The sequence below is a fragment of the Phoenix dactylifera genome, chromosome 8 (assembly GCF_051530095.1).
Source record: "Phoenix dactylifera cultivar Ajwa chromosome 8, Ajwa_hap1_PhDact_Kaust_v1.1, whole genome shotgun sequence".
NCBI classification, from domain to species: Eukaryota; Viridiplantae; Streptophyta; class Magnoliopsida; order Arecales; family Arecaceae; genus Phoenix; species Phoenix dactylifera.
The window spans coordinates 347934-364425 of record NC_143197.1 but is presented as its reverse complement, the minus strand read 5'-3'; the positions used below and the strand labels follow the sequence as shown (position 1 = coordinate 364425).

Genomic DNA, 16492 nt, shown 5'->3' with positions numbered 1-16492 from the left:
CTAGTCGGCGACGATCCTTCGGCGTCCGGCGTGGTGGTTTGGTGGGGTTTCTGGCCGTCCGGCGTGGAATCCTCGACGACTCGGCCCTGCAAGCACACCTGGCTCCCGGTTACCAGATCGGGCGGCTAGGTGACAGTGGGAGGCGGGGCAACGGGGGTCTTGAGGCGGAGGTGCTCCAGTCGGCGAGGGCATCGGGGCTCCAGTTAGCAGGCGGGACCTTGTTGGTCGGCCGGGCCGGCGAGGCAACCCCGACCCGGGTTTTTCTTTTGTTAGGCTAACCCCCCTTCTTTCAGGTGCCATGGATCGCAAATGGAAAGCTCCCATGGGGAAAGCTCCGATGGGGAAGACGACGGAGGGAGCGGCGAGAGGACCGGGTAAGCACACTGAAACTGGGCGCGGTGCTTGGTCGCGGCCGGGGCCGTGGTCGCGGCCGGGGCCGTCGCTTCCCGGATGTCCTCCGGCTATCGGAGGAGCCGATCGCGGCGGCCCGGCTGAAGTGGGAAGGGCGAGCGTTGGTGGCTCGCAGCTTTGGCCCGCCGCATCCCGGCGGAGTGGGTGGCCAAAGATGTGGCCGCCCGGGCAAAGCTCAAGGACGTGGTGGCCGTCCCGCTCGCGGACGACTACCTCGCCCTCCGTTTCCGGTCGACGGAGGACCGGGACCGGGCCCTGAGTGAGGGCCCGTGGGTGGTGGCGGGGCAGCTCCTCGCCATGAGCCCTTGGGTCCCGGACTTCGAGCCCGAGGATGCGGCGGTGAAGACGGCGCTGGTGTGGCTCCGTCTGCCCCGTCTACCGCCGGAGTATTGGTCGCCCTCGACCATTCTCCATATTGCTGCCAGGGCGGGACGGCCGATCGCGATGGACGGCGTCACTGAGCAACCGGGGGCGATGGGCTTTGCCCGGGTGAAAGTAGCGGTTGACACCACGGCGCCCCTGTTACCGGGGGTATTGATCCAAGGTATGACGAAAATGCGCTGGCAGCCTTTTCTCTTCGAGAACCTGCCGGCGGTCTGCCCCCGTTGTGGGCGACTGGGTCACGGCGCCGCCGCCTGTCGTTTTCCGGCGAATGGCCGAGCTGCTGGGGGCCCCCCCTCGGGGGCGGCGGACCCGGTGGACCCGGTGGGCGAAACAGGGCATGATCAGCCTCCTCCAGCCACTGAGGAGGAGAACCAACGGCCGGTCTACGGCCCTTGGATGGTGGCTACTCGGAGGCGAGCCCCACGAGAGGACCGCCCGCCGGGGTTGGGGGAGACAATCGGCTCCGACAAGGGGCTCGGGTCTTCCTCGACCCAGCCGCCACCTCCGGTGGTTGGTCAGACCTCGCCGGCGTCTCCGGCAGACACCGACGGTTGGCAAAAGCCAACGAAGGTCGCGCGCCGCCAGTCGCCTTTGGCCGGTGGTGGTGTCCTTTTGGCTCCGACCCCCCCTGTCAGCCAGGACCGGGTTGCCATGGCTGGCATCCCAGTACCCGAACTGTTCGAATCGGGGGACCCGAGGCCTAGCCGGCGGGTCGACCCGGTTGGCTCGGTCGACCAGGCCCCCCTACGGGCCGACGCTGAGCCCAGCAGGGCGATTGTAGCCCGGGCCCAAAACCAGAAAAGGCCTAGGCCCCCTACGGGCCTTGGCCCACAAGTAGGCCCAGGCCTGGCGATCCAGGCTGCACCGGCGCCGGCCCAACGTGCACGGGCCCACAGGGCTGGGCGCCGTGGCCGTGGGCCGGCCGCTGCGGGCCGAGCGGATGGCGCGCCCCGCGCCATCGGCGTGCTTCGTCTTGACGGCGCGCCTGGTGCGCGCGGCGCGCCCCGTGGGGGGCCCGTGCCACCTGTCACGAGTGGGCCCGCCACCCCTGTCGCGAGCAGGCCAGCACCCCCCGCCCAGCGCCCCTCGCCCCCTGTCGCGAGCGGGCTTGCGCCCCCCGTCGCGAGCGGGCCCGCGACCCCTGTTGTGAGCGGGCCAGCCCCACCCGCGCCCCCGGTTGCGAGCGGGCCCGATGACTGGGCCGCGACCCGCGAATGGGGCGCGAAGGCCTCAGTTATGCAGGGCCTGCAGACCCATCTCGCATTAGGGCTGCAGGCCCTGATGCTTTCGGGCCAGGAGGCAGGCCCGCGGGCCCGTGCCCTGTAGGCCCAGGCTGGAGGGGGGTCACAGGACATGCCTACGTGCAGTCCGTGCACTCAGCTAGCCTCTGGCGCAGGGGACAAACTTGAGCCGGTTCCTTTGGCCCAGGATGAGCCAACCGGGTATGGAGGCCCTATGACAGGCCCTTTCCGGTGTAGCCCACCATCTCAGGAGTTGGCGGCTGGTCTGGGGCTCCCTCAGGTCGGTGGTCAGGACCCCCCCATGTTGGGTATGCCGAGTGTGACTCGGCTCTGGGATGCTCATGCGGGCCTCGGGAGTGGACCGGAGGGGGTTTTTCGCTTTGGCCCGCCTGTCCTCACTGCAGGTGTGCTGGAGGATGCTACCCTAGGTAGGTGCTTGGTGGGGGGCCACCCCTCCCCACACATGGAGGGGAGCATGGCCGATGTACTACCACTAGGAGTGGTGATGGACCACTCTACCGCCGCCCAGCGGGTCAGGGCAGTTGTTATGGGGCTTGTAGCTGCACCTGGTGGAGTGGAGGAGGAGCGAGGCCACCTGGGCGCTGAGCCTGAGGATGGCCCTGCAACTTTAGGAGAGGATGAGTCTGAGGCCGACTATGTGGACTGTGATCCATGATGATTCTTTCTTGGAATTGTAGGGGGGCGGCCAAGCCGTCCTTCATGTCTTCGTTCAAACGATTGGTGCAGATCCATTGTCCGGAGATCTGTCTCCTTTGTGAGACCCGATTATCTGGTGAGGGGCTTAGCCGGTTGAGGCGGCGTATGGAGAGGGATTGGGAGACCTATACAGTTGATTCCCAGGGGTTGTCGGGAGGGATTTTGGTTCTGTGGAGGCGGGGTGTGGCGACGATTGATGTCTTCTACAACTGCTCTCAACAAGTAATCATGGTCATATCAAGACCCGACGCTGCTCCATAGGTACTTTGCGGTGTATACGCAAACACGGACCACCGGGTTAGGAGAATCCTTTGGCAGGAGATTACCAACCTGACCGCCCAGGGTATTTCGACAGTAGTGATTGGTGACTTCAACTGTATTCTGAGTGAGGATGAGAAGCGAGGGGGCGCTGCCTTTACGGATCGAGTGGACAGGAGGGAGTTCCATGACTTTGTGTCGCGGAATGGCCTGGTAGACTTTAGGTTTCTCTGGACCACAGTTTACTTGGTGCAATAATCAGCAGGGCAGTGCTAGGGTTTGGAAACGATTAGACAGGGCTTTTGCATCCCCTGATTGGATCCTCCGATTTCCCTCTGGCCGAGTCAGCCACCTGCCTCGGATAGCCTCGGACCATTGCCAATTGCTACTCTCCACCTCACCGGGTCTTACGCATCACAGCCCCTTCCGCTTCGAGAAGGTTTGGCTGTCGTATCCCCAGTCTTGGGATATTGTTCGTGATGCGTGGCGGGTCCCTGTGCATAGCGATCCCATGCAACGGGTCTCATGCAAACTTGAGTTGACTAAAAGACGCCTTCGTCGATGGAACCGTGAGATTGTGGGTAATATTTTCCGGCGATTGGAGGGCGTAGAGTCCTCAATCGCCGAGTTGCAAAGGAAGGAAGACCTAGGGGGTATGCTCCCAGAGGACGATATGGCTGATCTCCGGGGACTGCTCGCGACTCACCACTCGTTGTTACGTCAACATGAGATTTTCTGGCGTCAGAAATCCCGCGTGCAGTGGGTAAGCGAGGGGGATCGTAATACTAGGTTCTTCCATCGGACTACGGTTATACGGAGACGGAGGAGCATGATTCACTCTTTGCGAGATGGGTCCGGACATCGAGTAGAGAGCGAGCCTGCCATCCGTCAGTCCTTACTCGACTTTTTCCGTACTAGATGGACGGCGGATGAGGAGGCCAGTGATGGGGACCGCCCTCTGAGGGTGGATGTGGGTATTCGTGACGCTGAAAGTGTAGCCTTGATCCGGCCGGTGTCGGCGCTGGAGGTACAGGAGGCAGTCTGGGCCTTGACTCCGGACAAGGCTCCTGGACCTGATGGTTTTTCTCTTTCTTTTTTCGGCAGTACTGGAGTATTATCCAACTAGCGGTGGTGGAGGCTATTCAGTGCTTCTTTACCCAGGCAGCCATACCTGTAGGCTGGAAGGCTACCTTCATTACGCTTATTCCTAAGCGTCAGAATGCGACCGAGCCTTGTCACTTTCGTCCTATTAGCTTGTGCACAACCTTATACAAGGTTGTGGCAAGAATTATGGTGGGTAGAATGAAGCCCCTCTTACCGGGCATCATTAGCCAGGAGCAGGGGGCTTTTGTGGCCGGCAGAAATATTTCTCACAATGTTATGTTGGCCCAGGAAATGCTTTGGGATCTTCGGCGAGCTTCGAAGCGGCACAGCCTAATGGCAGTCAAGTTGGATATGGAGCGGGCTTATGATAGGATCAGGTGGAGGTTTCTTCAGCGGGCGTTGGAGGCTTACGGTTTTCCGAGGCAGTGGATTGATTGGGTGATGGGGTGTGTCCGTGGGCCAAAATTTTCTATCTTGGTCAACGGCACACCGTCATCCTTCTTTGAGTCCACCTTAGGATTACGACAGGGATGTCCCTTATCCCCTTATTTGTTTATTATCTGTGCTGATATCTTGTCTCGGTCCTTGGAGAGGGTGTGCGCTAGCCGGGAGCTGGAGGCTTATACCCCAGCCCCGGGGGTTCGACCTATCTCCCATTTACTTTTTGCTGATGATTATCTTCTTTTGACCAGGGCACGGACTTCAGACGCTCGGGTTCTCCGCAGGGTGGTGGCAGAATATTGCGCGGCGTCCGGTCAGAGAGTGAACTTGCTTAAGTCCACCATCTCTTTCAGCCCCAGCACGGAGAGCAGAGTCAGACAGAAGATCAGAGGGATACTGCAGATACCAGAGTAGGAGGGGGCGCTCACCTACCTAGGTGTTCCTATTACTGGCCGTAGGCTACGGGTGGCGGAGTGCTCGGGTCTGGTGCAGCGAGTCCAGAGCAGGTTGGAGGGATGGAGGGCGTCCTCCCTATCCATGATGGGGAGAGTGACACTGGCTAGAGCGGTGCTGGGATCCATACCGGTGTATCTTATGGCCAATACAGTGGTTCCGATGACGATTCTGTTGAGGATCGAGCGCCTTCTTCGGAGCTTCTTGTGGGGGTCATACGGTGGAGGTCACCGAGTGCACCTGGTGGCATGGGAGCAGGTGTGCCTTCCTACTGGCGAGGGTGGCTTGGGGGTGCAGTCCCTCATAGTGAGGCTCGAGGCGCTCCTTGCTCGGCACGCGGCTCGGTTCTTGTTAGAGCCACATGGCCTCTGGAGCCAGGTGATGGCAGCTAGATATGGTCGGGGGGTTTCAGTGGCGGCGGGGGGAGGGGGGCGCCGAGTCTCCTTCATGTGGCGCGATCAGGAGGTACATGCCATCTGTACACTACAAAATAATTGATATCTCTCGACGCTATATTTCGTCTATACCGACGCTTTTAAGCGTCGGCGCAATTCTCACCCACGCTCCCCAAAGCGTGGCTCCGACGTCGGGCAGGTGGGCGTGGGTCTGGTTTTTGCCGACGCTAGGAGAAAGCGTCGGCAAAAACAGGACTTTTCCGACGCTAATGAAAGCGTCGCGAAAATACTCAACGCCGACGCTTATAAGCGTCGGCGTTAGCAACCTGTTTTTTAAAAAAAAATTAAAAAAGAAAGAGGGGAACCAGGGCATGGCGCTCGCCGGCCTGGAAGGAGAGCTGATGGAGGAGGAGGGGATCAAGAAGAAGAGCATGGGAAGAAGAACATACCCAGAGAACAGCAACCATGTCAGAGTCAGAGAGCGTCTCCTCCTTCTCCAAATCCAGCAGCACATCCACGAAGTCCCCATCCTCATTCAGAACACCTCTGTCGATCCTCCTCCTCCTGTGCTCCTCTACGATCTTTCCCACAAACACATTAACTCTTTCAACCAATGCCCTGCACCTCTTTCTCACTCCTTGGAGATCCATCCACCCCAACAGAGGCAAATGGTCGCTCCAGTTGAATACCCCAAGAAGCTCATACCCTTCTTTCACCAGTCCTTCCAATTCCAGCCCTTCCCCCTTCCCAAAATCGAATATTTTTCCGAAAACGCTCATCATAACGTTGTTTAAAGACCCGAAATGCAGCACCCGCTTCACCTCCACCACTCCATCGGTCCTCATCAGAGCCTTTATCTCCTCCACCATCTGCGCCCCGATCGCAAGCCGGTTTCCGCCGAAGGCGGCGACTCTCCTGGGGCTGAACAAATGGGTGGCGGAGATTCTCCTCAGATTCCTCCAGTACTCGCCGAAGGGCGCGAAGCCCATGGCGCGGTGGAAGAGAAGCTCGTAACACCCCACGCCAAAGAGTAGCAGAAAGAAGAACGGAGAAGCCCAAAGGTGCAGTAGATAAAGAAAAGGGGAGAACGGGTGGGGTCTCCGGTGTGGGATTAAAAGAAGAACGTCGGCGGATGGTGGCGTGGGCGGATGGAGCGGCAGAAAAAGGAGGGATCGGGGGAGCGGCTGGGTGAAGAAGGAGGGATCGGGGGAGTTGGGCCCCTTTTGGCCTCCGACGACGCTTTAAAGCGTCGTCGTCTCTAAGATCGGGACAGCGCCTGGCTGAAGGAGGGATCGGGGGATTGGGCCCCTTTTGGCCTCCGACGACGCTTTAAAGCGTCGTCGTATCTTTTGGCCTCCGACGACGCTTTAAAGCGTCGTCGTCTCTAAATTTCACCCGACACTATCAAAAAGCGTCGTCGAGTTTCGACTCCTGCTCGGAATTCGCCGACGCTTTTTGATAGCATCGGCGGGGAAGAGTCGGCAAAACAATAATTTTTTGTAGTGGTATTGGCGCACACCAAATGTTTGATTGGAGACGGCCGGAGTATCAATGTGACCGGCGATTCATGGGTGGACTCCCTTCCCCTGAGTTGCTGGCCGACTATGGTTCACACTGAGGCAATGGAGGGGCTACGGGTGTGCGACCTACTAGTCCCAGGAGGGGCAGAGTGGGATGAGGCCAGACTCAGGTTGTTGTTTGGGGCACACCTAGCTGCGAGGATTCGGTCCCTCCCGTTACCCGGATGTGGGGGGCCGGACATCAGGGTGTGGGGCACCTCGAGCCGGGCCAGTGTCAGATTAGGAGATCTCTCCCGCATTATTTCGGCGGGGCACGAGCCGGGGCCGGACTGCACTTGGACTTGGAGGTCGGGTCTTCACCCGAGGATAGCTCTCTTCCTATGGAAGATATGTTGGGACCGCCTTCCGACGAGAGCCGAGTTGAGCAGGCGTGGCTGGGGGGTCCCGGCAGAGTGTGAGACGTGTGGAGCTGAGGAGTCAGTGGACCATGTGCTCTTCCAGTGTACATGGGCAAGGGCGACATGGCAGTGGACTGGGATCCAGCAGGGGGCGCGGAGTGCGCGATTACAGTTTCTCAGAGTGATACGACAGTGGTTAGCGAGTTCACAAACTTGCAATGAGGGTATCAGAGCGACTTGCACAGCATATCAGATTTGGTCGGCTAAGAACGCTCGTACTCTTGGCGAGCGTAGGATGTCATCGAGGTTTGTGGCAGAGCTTGCTCGGGCACAGGCCACAGAGATCAGGGCCACCCTACCTACGGACAGATTTTTGACAGCTTGGGACACCTGGGGCTCCTCTCTTGCTTCGGCAGCTTCTCGGATGGTGTTTTTCACCTGGAAGCCCTCACCCCCGAGCTTCCTCAAGGTCAACTTCGATGGGTCGGTTTTGGATAGCGGCACTCGTGGCGGTGCAGACTTTGTCATACGGGACCAGCATGCTAGGACAGTAGCTGCAGGTGGCTGCCAGTTATTTGATACATCGGTTCTCGGAGCAGAGCTGCATGCAGCCTGGGCAGGTCTTCGTCATGCACGGATTGTTCTGCGGGCCAGCTCAATTATGTTAGAGGGTGACTCGGCCACTGTCATCGGGTAGATTCAGAGGGGATTGAGGGGCGGAGGCACAGACCACCCCTTGATCCGCGATATTGTGGCGATGATGAGAGATGAGATGGCCATCCAGGCCAAGCATGTATTTAGGAGGCCAACGGGGCAGCCGATTGGGTAGCTGCCTTCGTGGCCCACCATTCGAAGTATACTCTTTGGTCAGGGGAGGAGGAGTTGCCATTGGCACTCCGTGAATTACTGTATTTTGATCTTATTGGATGTATTCACACACGTACTGTATGAAGCACCAGTTTTAAGCCAAAAAAAAAAAAAAAAAAAAAAGAAGAAGAAGAAGAAGAAGAGGAGGAGGAGAAAAGAAACGAAACCGCAACAGGGAAAAGCAAGCACTGTACCGACCGTAATCTAACACAGAAAAAACAAGGCTAAAGAAGGAGCAGTGCGTATATCGAATGGTAGGCCTATGATATATCGCTTGCAGTGCATGTCATTTCCAAGAAAGCATTTATTCTGCGTAAACAGTACATGTCATTACCAAGACGCGAGTACGTTGGCCGCTGCAACTCGGTCCCAATTCAGCGACCTGCATCGCCAGTCCCCGCGGACTGCTTAAAATATGTTCGGAACCCATAGCGCCTCAGACCCCGAATAAATTAAAATGAAAGAGACCTAGCAAAATAATAAACTGCTCGACCCATGAAGGTAAGTTTTTCTTAGCTCGATGATCCATTTGTTATTGGTTTGCGTGTATACCTTGGCAAACGTCCTAAAAGCCATCCAGGAAAACACCCATTAACGGCCAGGAATCCCTGCCTCACCTTTCTGGTACACGTTACCCCTTGAGGACACAGAACGGCCTCCTAACCAGCCAGCTATCCTCAATACAAACTTGCTTAATATAATTTCTTACATTCTTGCCAAGCTTAAAATGACATACAAGTTCATACTTCACAATGTTTAACTGCATCATAAACAAACTTATATTTTCTTCTGAAGTGGAACTCAGCCTACATTCCTTCTGTATCCTGTAGAATGGAAAACACAAAAAGAAATTAGTGCAGCAGCAGCAGCAGATACATGGCCATGAAGGCCAAGTTTGACAATGAATGCTTAATATTTTTTGAAAAATACGAGACACGTCCGACTTGTTTTGGACGGGGGGTCCTAAGATATCAGAAGGCAAACATGCAGGCATTAAAAGCGGGAAACTTGGTCGTGACCTCCGCGATGACAAAATCTACTCAATATAGATTTTCCCGACCCATCAAATAGAAGCCGTTCTCATAAACGGCGCAAACGCAAGGGCCACGCGCTTTCCAATGTTTTCTGTGCATGTAATTGCTCGCAAATAGCCATCCAAGGTCATGAGGTTTGTGATCTATAGCTTTTAAAGTGAGATTTTCATGTCCATGTGCAACAGCGGCAGGACTAATGTCTCTAACAAAATAGGAAGCTTGAGCATAAAATAGCATACCTTCTGCTCCATCGAGGCTAAAATCTTCTAAAACAAAGATTGAAGAATTGGAGTCCCCGGCACCCAATGAGTATACTGTTGGCCTATCTTGGTATTTCTTAACATCTAAAATTTTCTGCTGCTCCATCTTGGCTAAACAGATATCACACAAGCACTTTCATCCAACAAAATCATTAACAAACGGCCCACCGATGTTCTTTCCAAACTGCCGGTCTTGCCCGTCAAATGCACCCATTACGTAAGCATCATTGCACTCTTCAAGACCAAAACAACGAACAACATTCAATGGAAGAGGCTCCTGCAAGCAAACCTTGTTGGTTTGGCGGAGACCAAGAGTAAGCGAAACACCTGAATTTCCCCCAGCAGCAACACTCATACCAACTCCAATATGCTGATGACCAGGTAAAACATCATATACGAAGCTAAATGGCTCTTGGGTATGGCTGGGCGTCTGAGTGCGATCATGTTGAATGCATTTACTTGTTGGGTGATGATTCTTTTGGGTATTAGCACTTTGAGGTGGTTGAGAATCATGGGAAGCAGCAGTAGAAGCTGATTGTAGCTTAGTTTGCTCATCAGGGTCACGGCTTTTATCACCCGCTGAAACTTTATGTAATTGTTGCATCTCAAGAGAGTGTATTTCTTCAACCATTGGTTTCCAAAGTCTTACCCTCGCATTAATAAACCAGTTTGAAACCTGTTTGAATGGATGTGTCATTTTAAAATATTACTACTATTGTAACATCAAAATACTGAAAGACAGTTCGTTAGATCATCCAGGGGAGAAAAGAGAGAAACAAGTATTACTGCCGTGGCCAAATTCCACCAAACTTTAGATTTTAAAGGGAAAAAAAAGAGAAAAAAGAAAGAGCAGTGCCCTAAATTACATTATACAGAACACCTACAACTCAAGGGGCAACATATTATTTCCCATGAAGTGACTAAAAGGCATGAATGAAGTTCATTTACCTGATTTCTTGTGAGACCTGTTTGTTTAGCCAACATCTGCTTGTCAGTATCAGTAGGATATCTGGAAAAAAATAAGAATATCAGATAAAACCATCCATCAGTTTATCTTGCAAATAATGCAGATGACAAGTTCACAGCAGTAATGTTTTCGCCATTCCTTTATCACATAAACTATGGCCTGGTGGCTTGGACAGTGAGACATGCTTGCCAGCTCCTAATATCAGATAACCCAACACGTGCACGATACAGTCAACGACTGCTAATAACAACTTTGATTCCAAAAGACACAGGGTTGATGACTTTGTTTTTCAGTTCTTCTTCTATTTTTGTGACCTTTCAAAAGTGGGGAAGATATAGAAAATAACTTGTCAACCTAGTAGCTGGGTATATGTCAGGCACTAAAAGAGTTGATTCGTAGGTCATGAATAAATTTATGCATGACCAACAGACAAACAAAATTGCCGCTAGGAAACGAACATAGAAACCTCCCCCAACTTACACAGCCAACTACAAAGCTAAGTACATATGAAGGGATCGCCACTTACGGGTGCAAGAAGTGTTCAAAAAGCCACGCACGTAGGACAGCAACAGCACATTCAGGGAGTCCTCTCTGAGGTCGCCAAACATGCGGCTGGCTAAAGGTACCTGAGTTGTTTATCATTCGTTGAATACAAACACCATTGTTAGTGAGCCCATAGCTTGGAGTTTCTTCACTACCGAGGCTTTCTTTTCCAAGGACCTTGTTTGTGTGATGAAGCTGATTAGCAATCATATTTCTGAGGCGTCTGAAGTGTTTCGACATGGCCTTTAGGGCCATGAAGGCAAAAGGCGAAGCGGTACTTAAGCCAGCTACAGATTCAAAAGATGTGATGACAGCTTGCACCTGTTGATAGTATTGCTTGTACCTTCTATAGACCTACACAGACATCATTTGAGATGAACTAGGGCAAGAAGGAAATATAAGAACAAGGCTGAACATGATATGTTGTAGCCTCCAGAAGTTATTAAGACATCAAAGTGACAAAAGAATACTAGTAGTCATTTGCTCAAAAAGGAAAAAAAAAAAAAAGAAAGAACACTACTACAGCAACAGCAAATTCAATCAAGAAATTTGCAAGATCAACACAATTTTAATAGATCTTTTTTGAAAGCAAATTCTAGAGAACAGTAACTAGGAAAAACCATGCATAGTGATTTCTAGTGCAAAGCAGACAACGTAGGAAAGGTGAAACAAAAGAATAGAAGAGAACAATTCAAGAGCATCCAAAAGGGACCGAAGCATGGAATAGCATTTTAGTTTTAATACTTAGCACACAGCCATATCTTATACGTCTCTATGAAACACTATCATCTTCCATGCACCTTCATCTAAACTCTGACCCAGTTTAGACAAATTCCCAAAAGTTGCATTGTAATTGCATGATTTTATAATAAACCAACGTAGTTACCCCCCCCCCCCCCCCCCCCAAAAAAAAAAAAAAAAAAAAACATGTCAAATAATCTTGTCGGTTCATGGCAGGTCTGTCTTGTGCCTAAATTTACCCTTGTTAACATTAAAGCACCAATAAGAAAGGTTCATAAAGTCAAGAACTGGTCAGAAAGATAAGCTTAGTACTTTCATGGACTTTAAAAATGCCTAGGAGCTAAAGACTACAACTAATAACGGCAATGATAATGATGACGAACATGACAGCATTAACAAATTCTGTCAAACGCATACAAATGCTTTGACACAAATTTTCTTGATAGAGATAAAAGCATATCCCTATTTCGCAATTCTTTTCATTCCACCTAATATTGAACATTCATATACTGTTTAATATGGCCGTAAGAAGCAAAATGTCAATATATCCCAGAACTACTTGTTAAAACTAATTCATAAAACAATTTTAATATTCTCCAAGACGTACAACTTAACTCCTGATTCAGAGTACATCTCAAAATTAAATGTAATATCTAAGTAAACTCGCAAAAAACAAGCTTTTGAATGAAGTATGAAGAATTCTCACAGCAAGCAAGATTAATCATTACATCATCTCTTACTACAAGAATGCCAAATCCATATACTTTTAGTTGTAGTGAAAGATGCAAGCTGCCAAGAGTTCTTTTCTTTGATCATTAGAACAACCAAACATCTTAGAGAACGAAGTAAAATTGTAAATATTCATGATTTGCCAACATCTTTTTTATTTGATAATAATATGACCTCTCACTTAGTTAAGCCAGTGCACATGTGCGTGTGGTTATTCAGGTAAATAATTTGACATCTTGTTTTATAAAGCTTAGCTATTTTCAATAAACATGTGTAGTTATATGGCACTAGTAAACATTGTCTTTCAATGAGACAAAAGAAAAGGAGATAATTTGACATAATTTAGACTCATGGGAACTTAAGGAACCATTCAAACGATATGCACATCATGTGCAACTATAAAGGTAACTTTTTCTAAACTAATTCAATGCTAACATTCCAACAATCTGAAGATTTCTCCATGCAGCATGTAACAACCTAGGGAACTCCCCCAAAAGGCATCAGAAAAATTATTATTTGGAATTCCTTGCCCCAATCTAAATACCCAAGGCATAGCCGATAGGAGCAAACACATGCCTGCATGCTAATAATACATGTATTGTGATAACCTTCTTTGTGATAGATTGGCCCATGAAAAGTCAGTTTCCTTCTTTTACCGCTTTAACTCTGACAAACTGTTTAGTCACTTAAATGAAATGTCTAATTAGCAAAAATTAGGTAGCTTAAACTAAATATTGGAATTCTGGTGATTTTTCTCTTAAAAAATATTTGAACTCTATTGATTAGAGATTATATTCCTACAGATCAACAACTAATAGTCATCTTGGCCAAAATTATTTCTCAAAAATGTCACGATGTTGTATATCCCCTTAGAAGCAGCAATCTACCCTACAATGACAGCCCCTTCATCAATCGATATACGATAAGCCAATGAACTGTAACATTCAAGATTTCTAAATTCAAACATATAAGAGAAAATCCTTGGCCTCGTGGCAACAAGTAGTTTAGACACGAAAGTTCAACCCCAATTTTAACAGTTCTGCTCATCCCAAAAGGCTCTACTACTATTAATTTCCTTCATGATCTGATACAGCAACCTTTTTGCATGTCTTCATTTCTTTTCCTAAAATTGCGGTTAACTTCTATGATACATGTTCGGCAAATTTAATATTTCGAGCAACATGTTTAAAAGACAAAATCCAAAGGATTTAGCCCATTATCTACCATGGCATCTTCTAGGTAATTAACTAATAAAGATATCTTACCATCATGATTTGCACCAAAATGCAGCAGGAATTCAGGAGTAGCAAGTAATCCCTAGAATCTAACAATCCCACCTACCGAGCAATAAAAGGATATTTCATCAAATGAAAAAGATGCATGGAAGTTAATCAAGTGCACATGTTTGATAATGCATTTTTGCTGTTTCATTTTCAAGAAATAATCAGGATTGCTATCCCAATAATCCCAGCTGAAACAGCAAGTATGAAAAGATGACACGACCATGATCTCGTACAGTAACAAGATTCCACCCGTTGCATCCAAAATATTTTGACATGAAAGAACATGAAGATATCTTTGCCTCGTAACCCAGTAACACGCCTCGAGAAGCTAGCAGAACTCGAGAGGGCCCAAAAAGAGGATCTCAATCCCGAAAGTAGTAACTGGAACAAGTTCTCACAAAGTCTTTTCATCGGCTGTGGGGGAGAAAAAGAAGAACAAGAAGAAGAGGGAAAAAGAAAAAGAAAGAGAAAGAGAGCAATGAACGATCTAGGAAAACAAGCTAATGGGGCTGAGCGTCACCTCATCAAGCATGGAGACAAGCCTGGTCTTCTTCCACTGCTGCTCCGTGCTCGAGATCCGGTCGTTCAGCTCCATCCGATGATCCAGCGGCGACGGGGCCGGTGGATCAGCATCTAAAAGCATATCGCCAGCGCTGCTTCCTTCAGCTGCTGTTACTGCTCTACGGCCAGCACCGCATATTTCTTCAAGAAGCTGCCGGGCAGGCTCGAAAAACCTCGAGCGGTTGAGGACGGTGGCGTAGCCCGTGAATGGCCCGAGAGGAGCCGGGCTCCTCAGCACCCCGTGGTTTATTCCGACGCCCGACTGGTGGCGAGGAGGGGGTGGAGGGTTGGAAGGAGAGGAAGACAGGGACAGAGAGAAGCCCTGGTTGGAGATCTGGTGGTGCTGGTGTGCTGGGAGAGAGAGAGTGGATGTGTGGCCCGAGAATTGGGTACTGGAAGCGATATTGTAGTTAGAGTTTTGCGAATAATAGGTAGAGGAAGACGAGGAAGAAGCGGAGGAAGAGGCCGGAAAGAAGGAGGTGAGGGTGCTGGTGGGGTAGAGCGGCGAAGCGATGGTGGCATCGGGGAGTAACAGTAAGGAGGTGGGTGGTGGAGAGTCCTCCGGCGGGAACCGGAGCTTCTCCCTCCGTCCGTGCTGGGGCACGTGGTACATCGGATGCTGTTGAAGTAGCTGCTCCTCTCCTCCTTCAACGACGAATCGCTCCGCTGCCGCCGACACCTTCTTCCCCTCACCTCTTCCCCTGGAGAGAGAACAAGAAAGGTCTACAGCTAGAGAGAGACTTTTCCCTTTCTGATTTTTTTTTAACTAAGGTCGCTTGCTTTCTTCTGCCAAAGGCGAGAGAGAGAGAGAGAGAGAGAGAGAGAGAGAGACAGGATTACAGGAAACAATGAAAGCGAAAGGCGAAAAAGATATGTGAAGTGGGAGCGAGAAAGAGACAGAGAGGCGAGGAAGGAAATCGGATTTTAATGACTAAGGCAAATGACAAATATGCCCCCACTATGTTGGATGTGTCGCGCGGTTTGAGGATCACTAGCAACGAGCGTATGTGTGATCAATGATTCTCCATTCATTAATTTAGATTAAAATTCGTGATTGGGTGGAGAATATGGGACTCGGTGTCGAGCGAACGGCTGTGGCTGACGCACGTGGGATCCGAAACCGGAGGTCGGTGGGACCTCCATCGCTATCCCGGATCGGGAATTTAAGTGGAAACTAAATGACAAAAATGCCCTTCATCGCTCGCTTCACGGAAGATCGCAGCCGTTCGTATACCTTCCAAGTTCCAACTTACCATTCGGAGCGACGGGGCCGGGGTGAAGGGGACGTTCCATCCGCCCCCAGAGGGCGGGCCGATCGCCATGGTTCAGCGAGGGGGATGCCATTGGGAAGCGAGCCTGGGAGGGTATCGTAGTAAAATCAAAGGAGAACGTGACGTTACATCGCACATTCGTCGTGCCGTGGCGTGAATGGCGATGATGACAGCCAGATTTGGGGAGTAGCGTAGGGGGAAGATGATTCGAAAATAAAAGATTATTACGCGGATCACGGTCATCATTAACCACGTGTCGGAGCGTTCGTGCCGGCTTACTGAGGAATGATCATTATTGGGTTTGCTCTTCAATGAAGCGGGTTAGGTGGAGGTGCAGTGCTGCGTTACGGTGTTAAGGGAAACGTGACGTCGTCTGTTCTCTGACTGAGAACTGAGTGGAGAGAGAGTACTGCTTCGCTGCTTCAGGGCGAGTACTGGTGCCCTTGGTCACTTTTCAGCTTTCCTTTTCAATCTTTTGTGCTGCAGAGTGCAGAGTCCCCGCACCAGATCTTTTGCTTGAGATGAGGGAAGGGATCGCCCGAGTTTCCCGTCGATCCCCGGATACCGAGGCCTGTTCAACCCGATTACTGTACGGCCTGGGGTGCTTTAATGGCTACGGACGCGGGAGTGAAGGATGGCCAGAATGCAAGTGAAAATAAAGCGGCATTGATGCACGGACTCCCTTTGTCTGGATGCAACTCCCCCTCTCTTTTAGGCCGCTGAGTCTCCGGTCGTACGATCACCTGCGCTCCGTCATTTGAAACCGGACCGCATGGGCCGCTGCAACTTGGGCAGTCCGGCTGACATTTCACCGATTGAGATCCAAGTTTCCAGCAACGCGTTTGGATCTACCATATCATCCCTTAGAAAACCGCTAAATAGAGCTGACCCAGCCACTCTCTTTAAGGCCCAAA

At 51.0% G+C, this 16492-nt stretch overlaps 2 protein-coding genes and 1 pseudogene across 2 annotated transcripts; 1 reads left to right on the top strand and 2 right to left on the bottom strand.

Moving 5' to 3' along the window:
• Positions 1 to 5748: 5748 nt before the first annotated feature.
• On the bottom strand, positions 5749 to 6393 carry LOC148702592 (cytochrome P450 78A5 pseudogene; annotated as a pseudogene).
• A 633-nt stretch (positions 6394 to 7026) lies between these two features.
• On the top strand, positions 7027 to 8019 carry LOC149752941 (uncharacterized). Its single transcript, XM_089924611.1, has one exon. It carries the CDS (start codon positions 7027 to 7029, stop codon positions 8017 to 8019), a length of 993 nt encoding a protein of 330 aa, XP_089780737.1.
• An 842-nt stretch (positions 8020 to 8861) lies between these two features.
• On the bottom strand, positions 8862 to 16263 carry LOC103722654 (BEL1-like homeodomain protein 9). The gene is made up of 5 exons (XM_008813289.5): positions 14267 to 16263; positions 10977 to 11347; positions 10432 to 10492; positions 9463 to 10159; positions 8862 to 9013 (listed from the first exon to the last, which is right to left on the bottom strand). Exons 1-4 carry the CDS (start codon positions 14918 to 14920, stop codon positions 9620 to 9622), a joined length of 1626 nt encoding a protein of 541 aa, XP_008811511.3. The 5' UTR covers positions 14921 to 16263; the 3' UTR covers positions 8862 to 9013; positions 9463 to 9619.
• Positions 16264 to 16492: the final 229 nt, after the last annotated feature.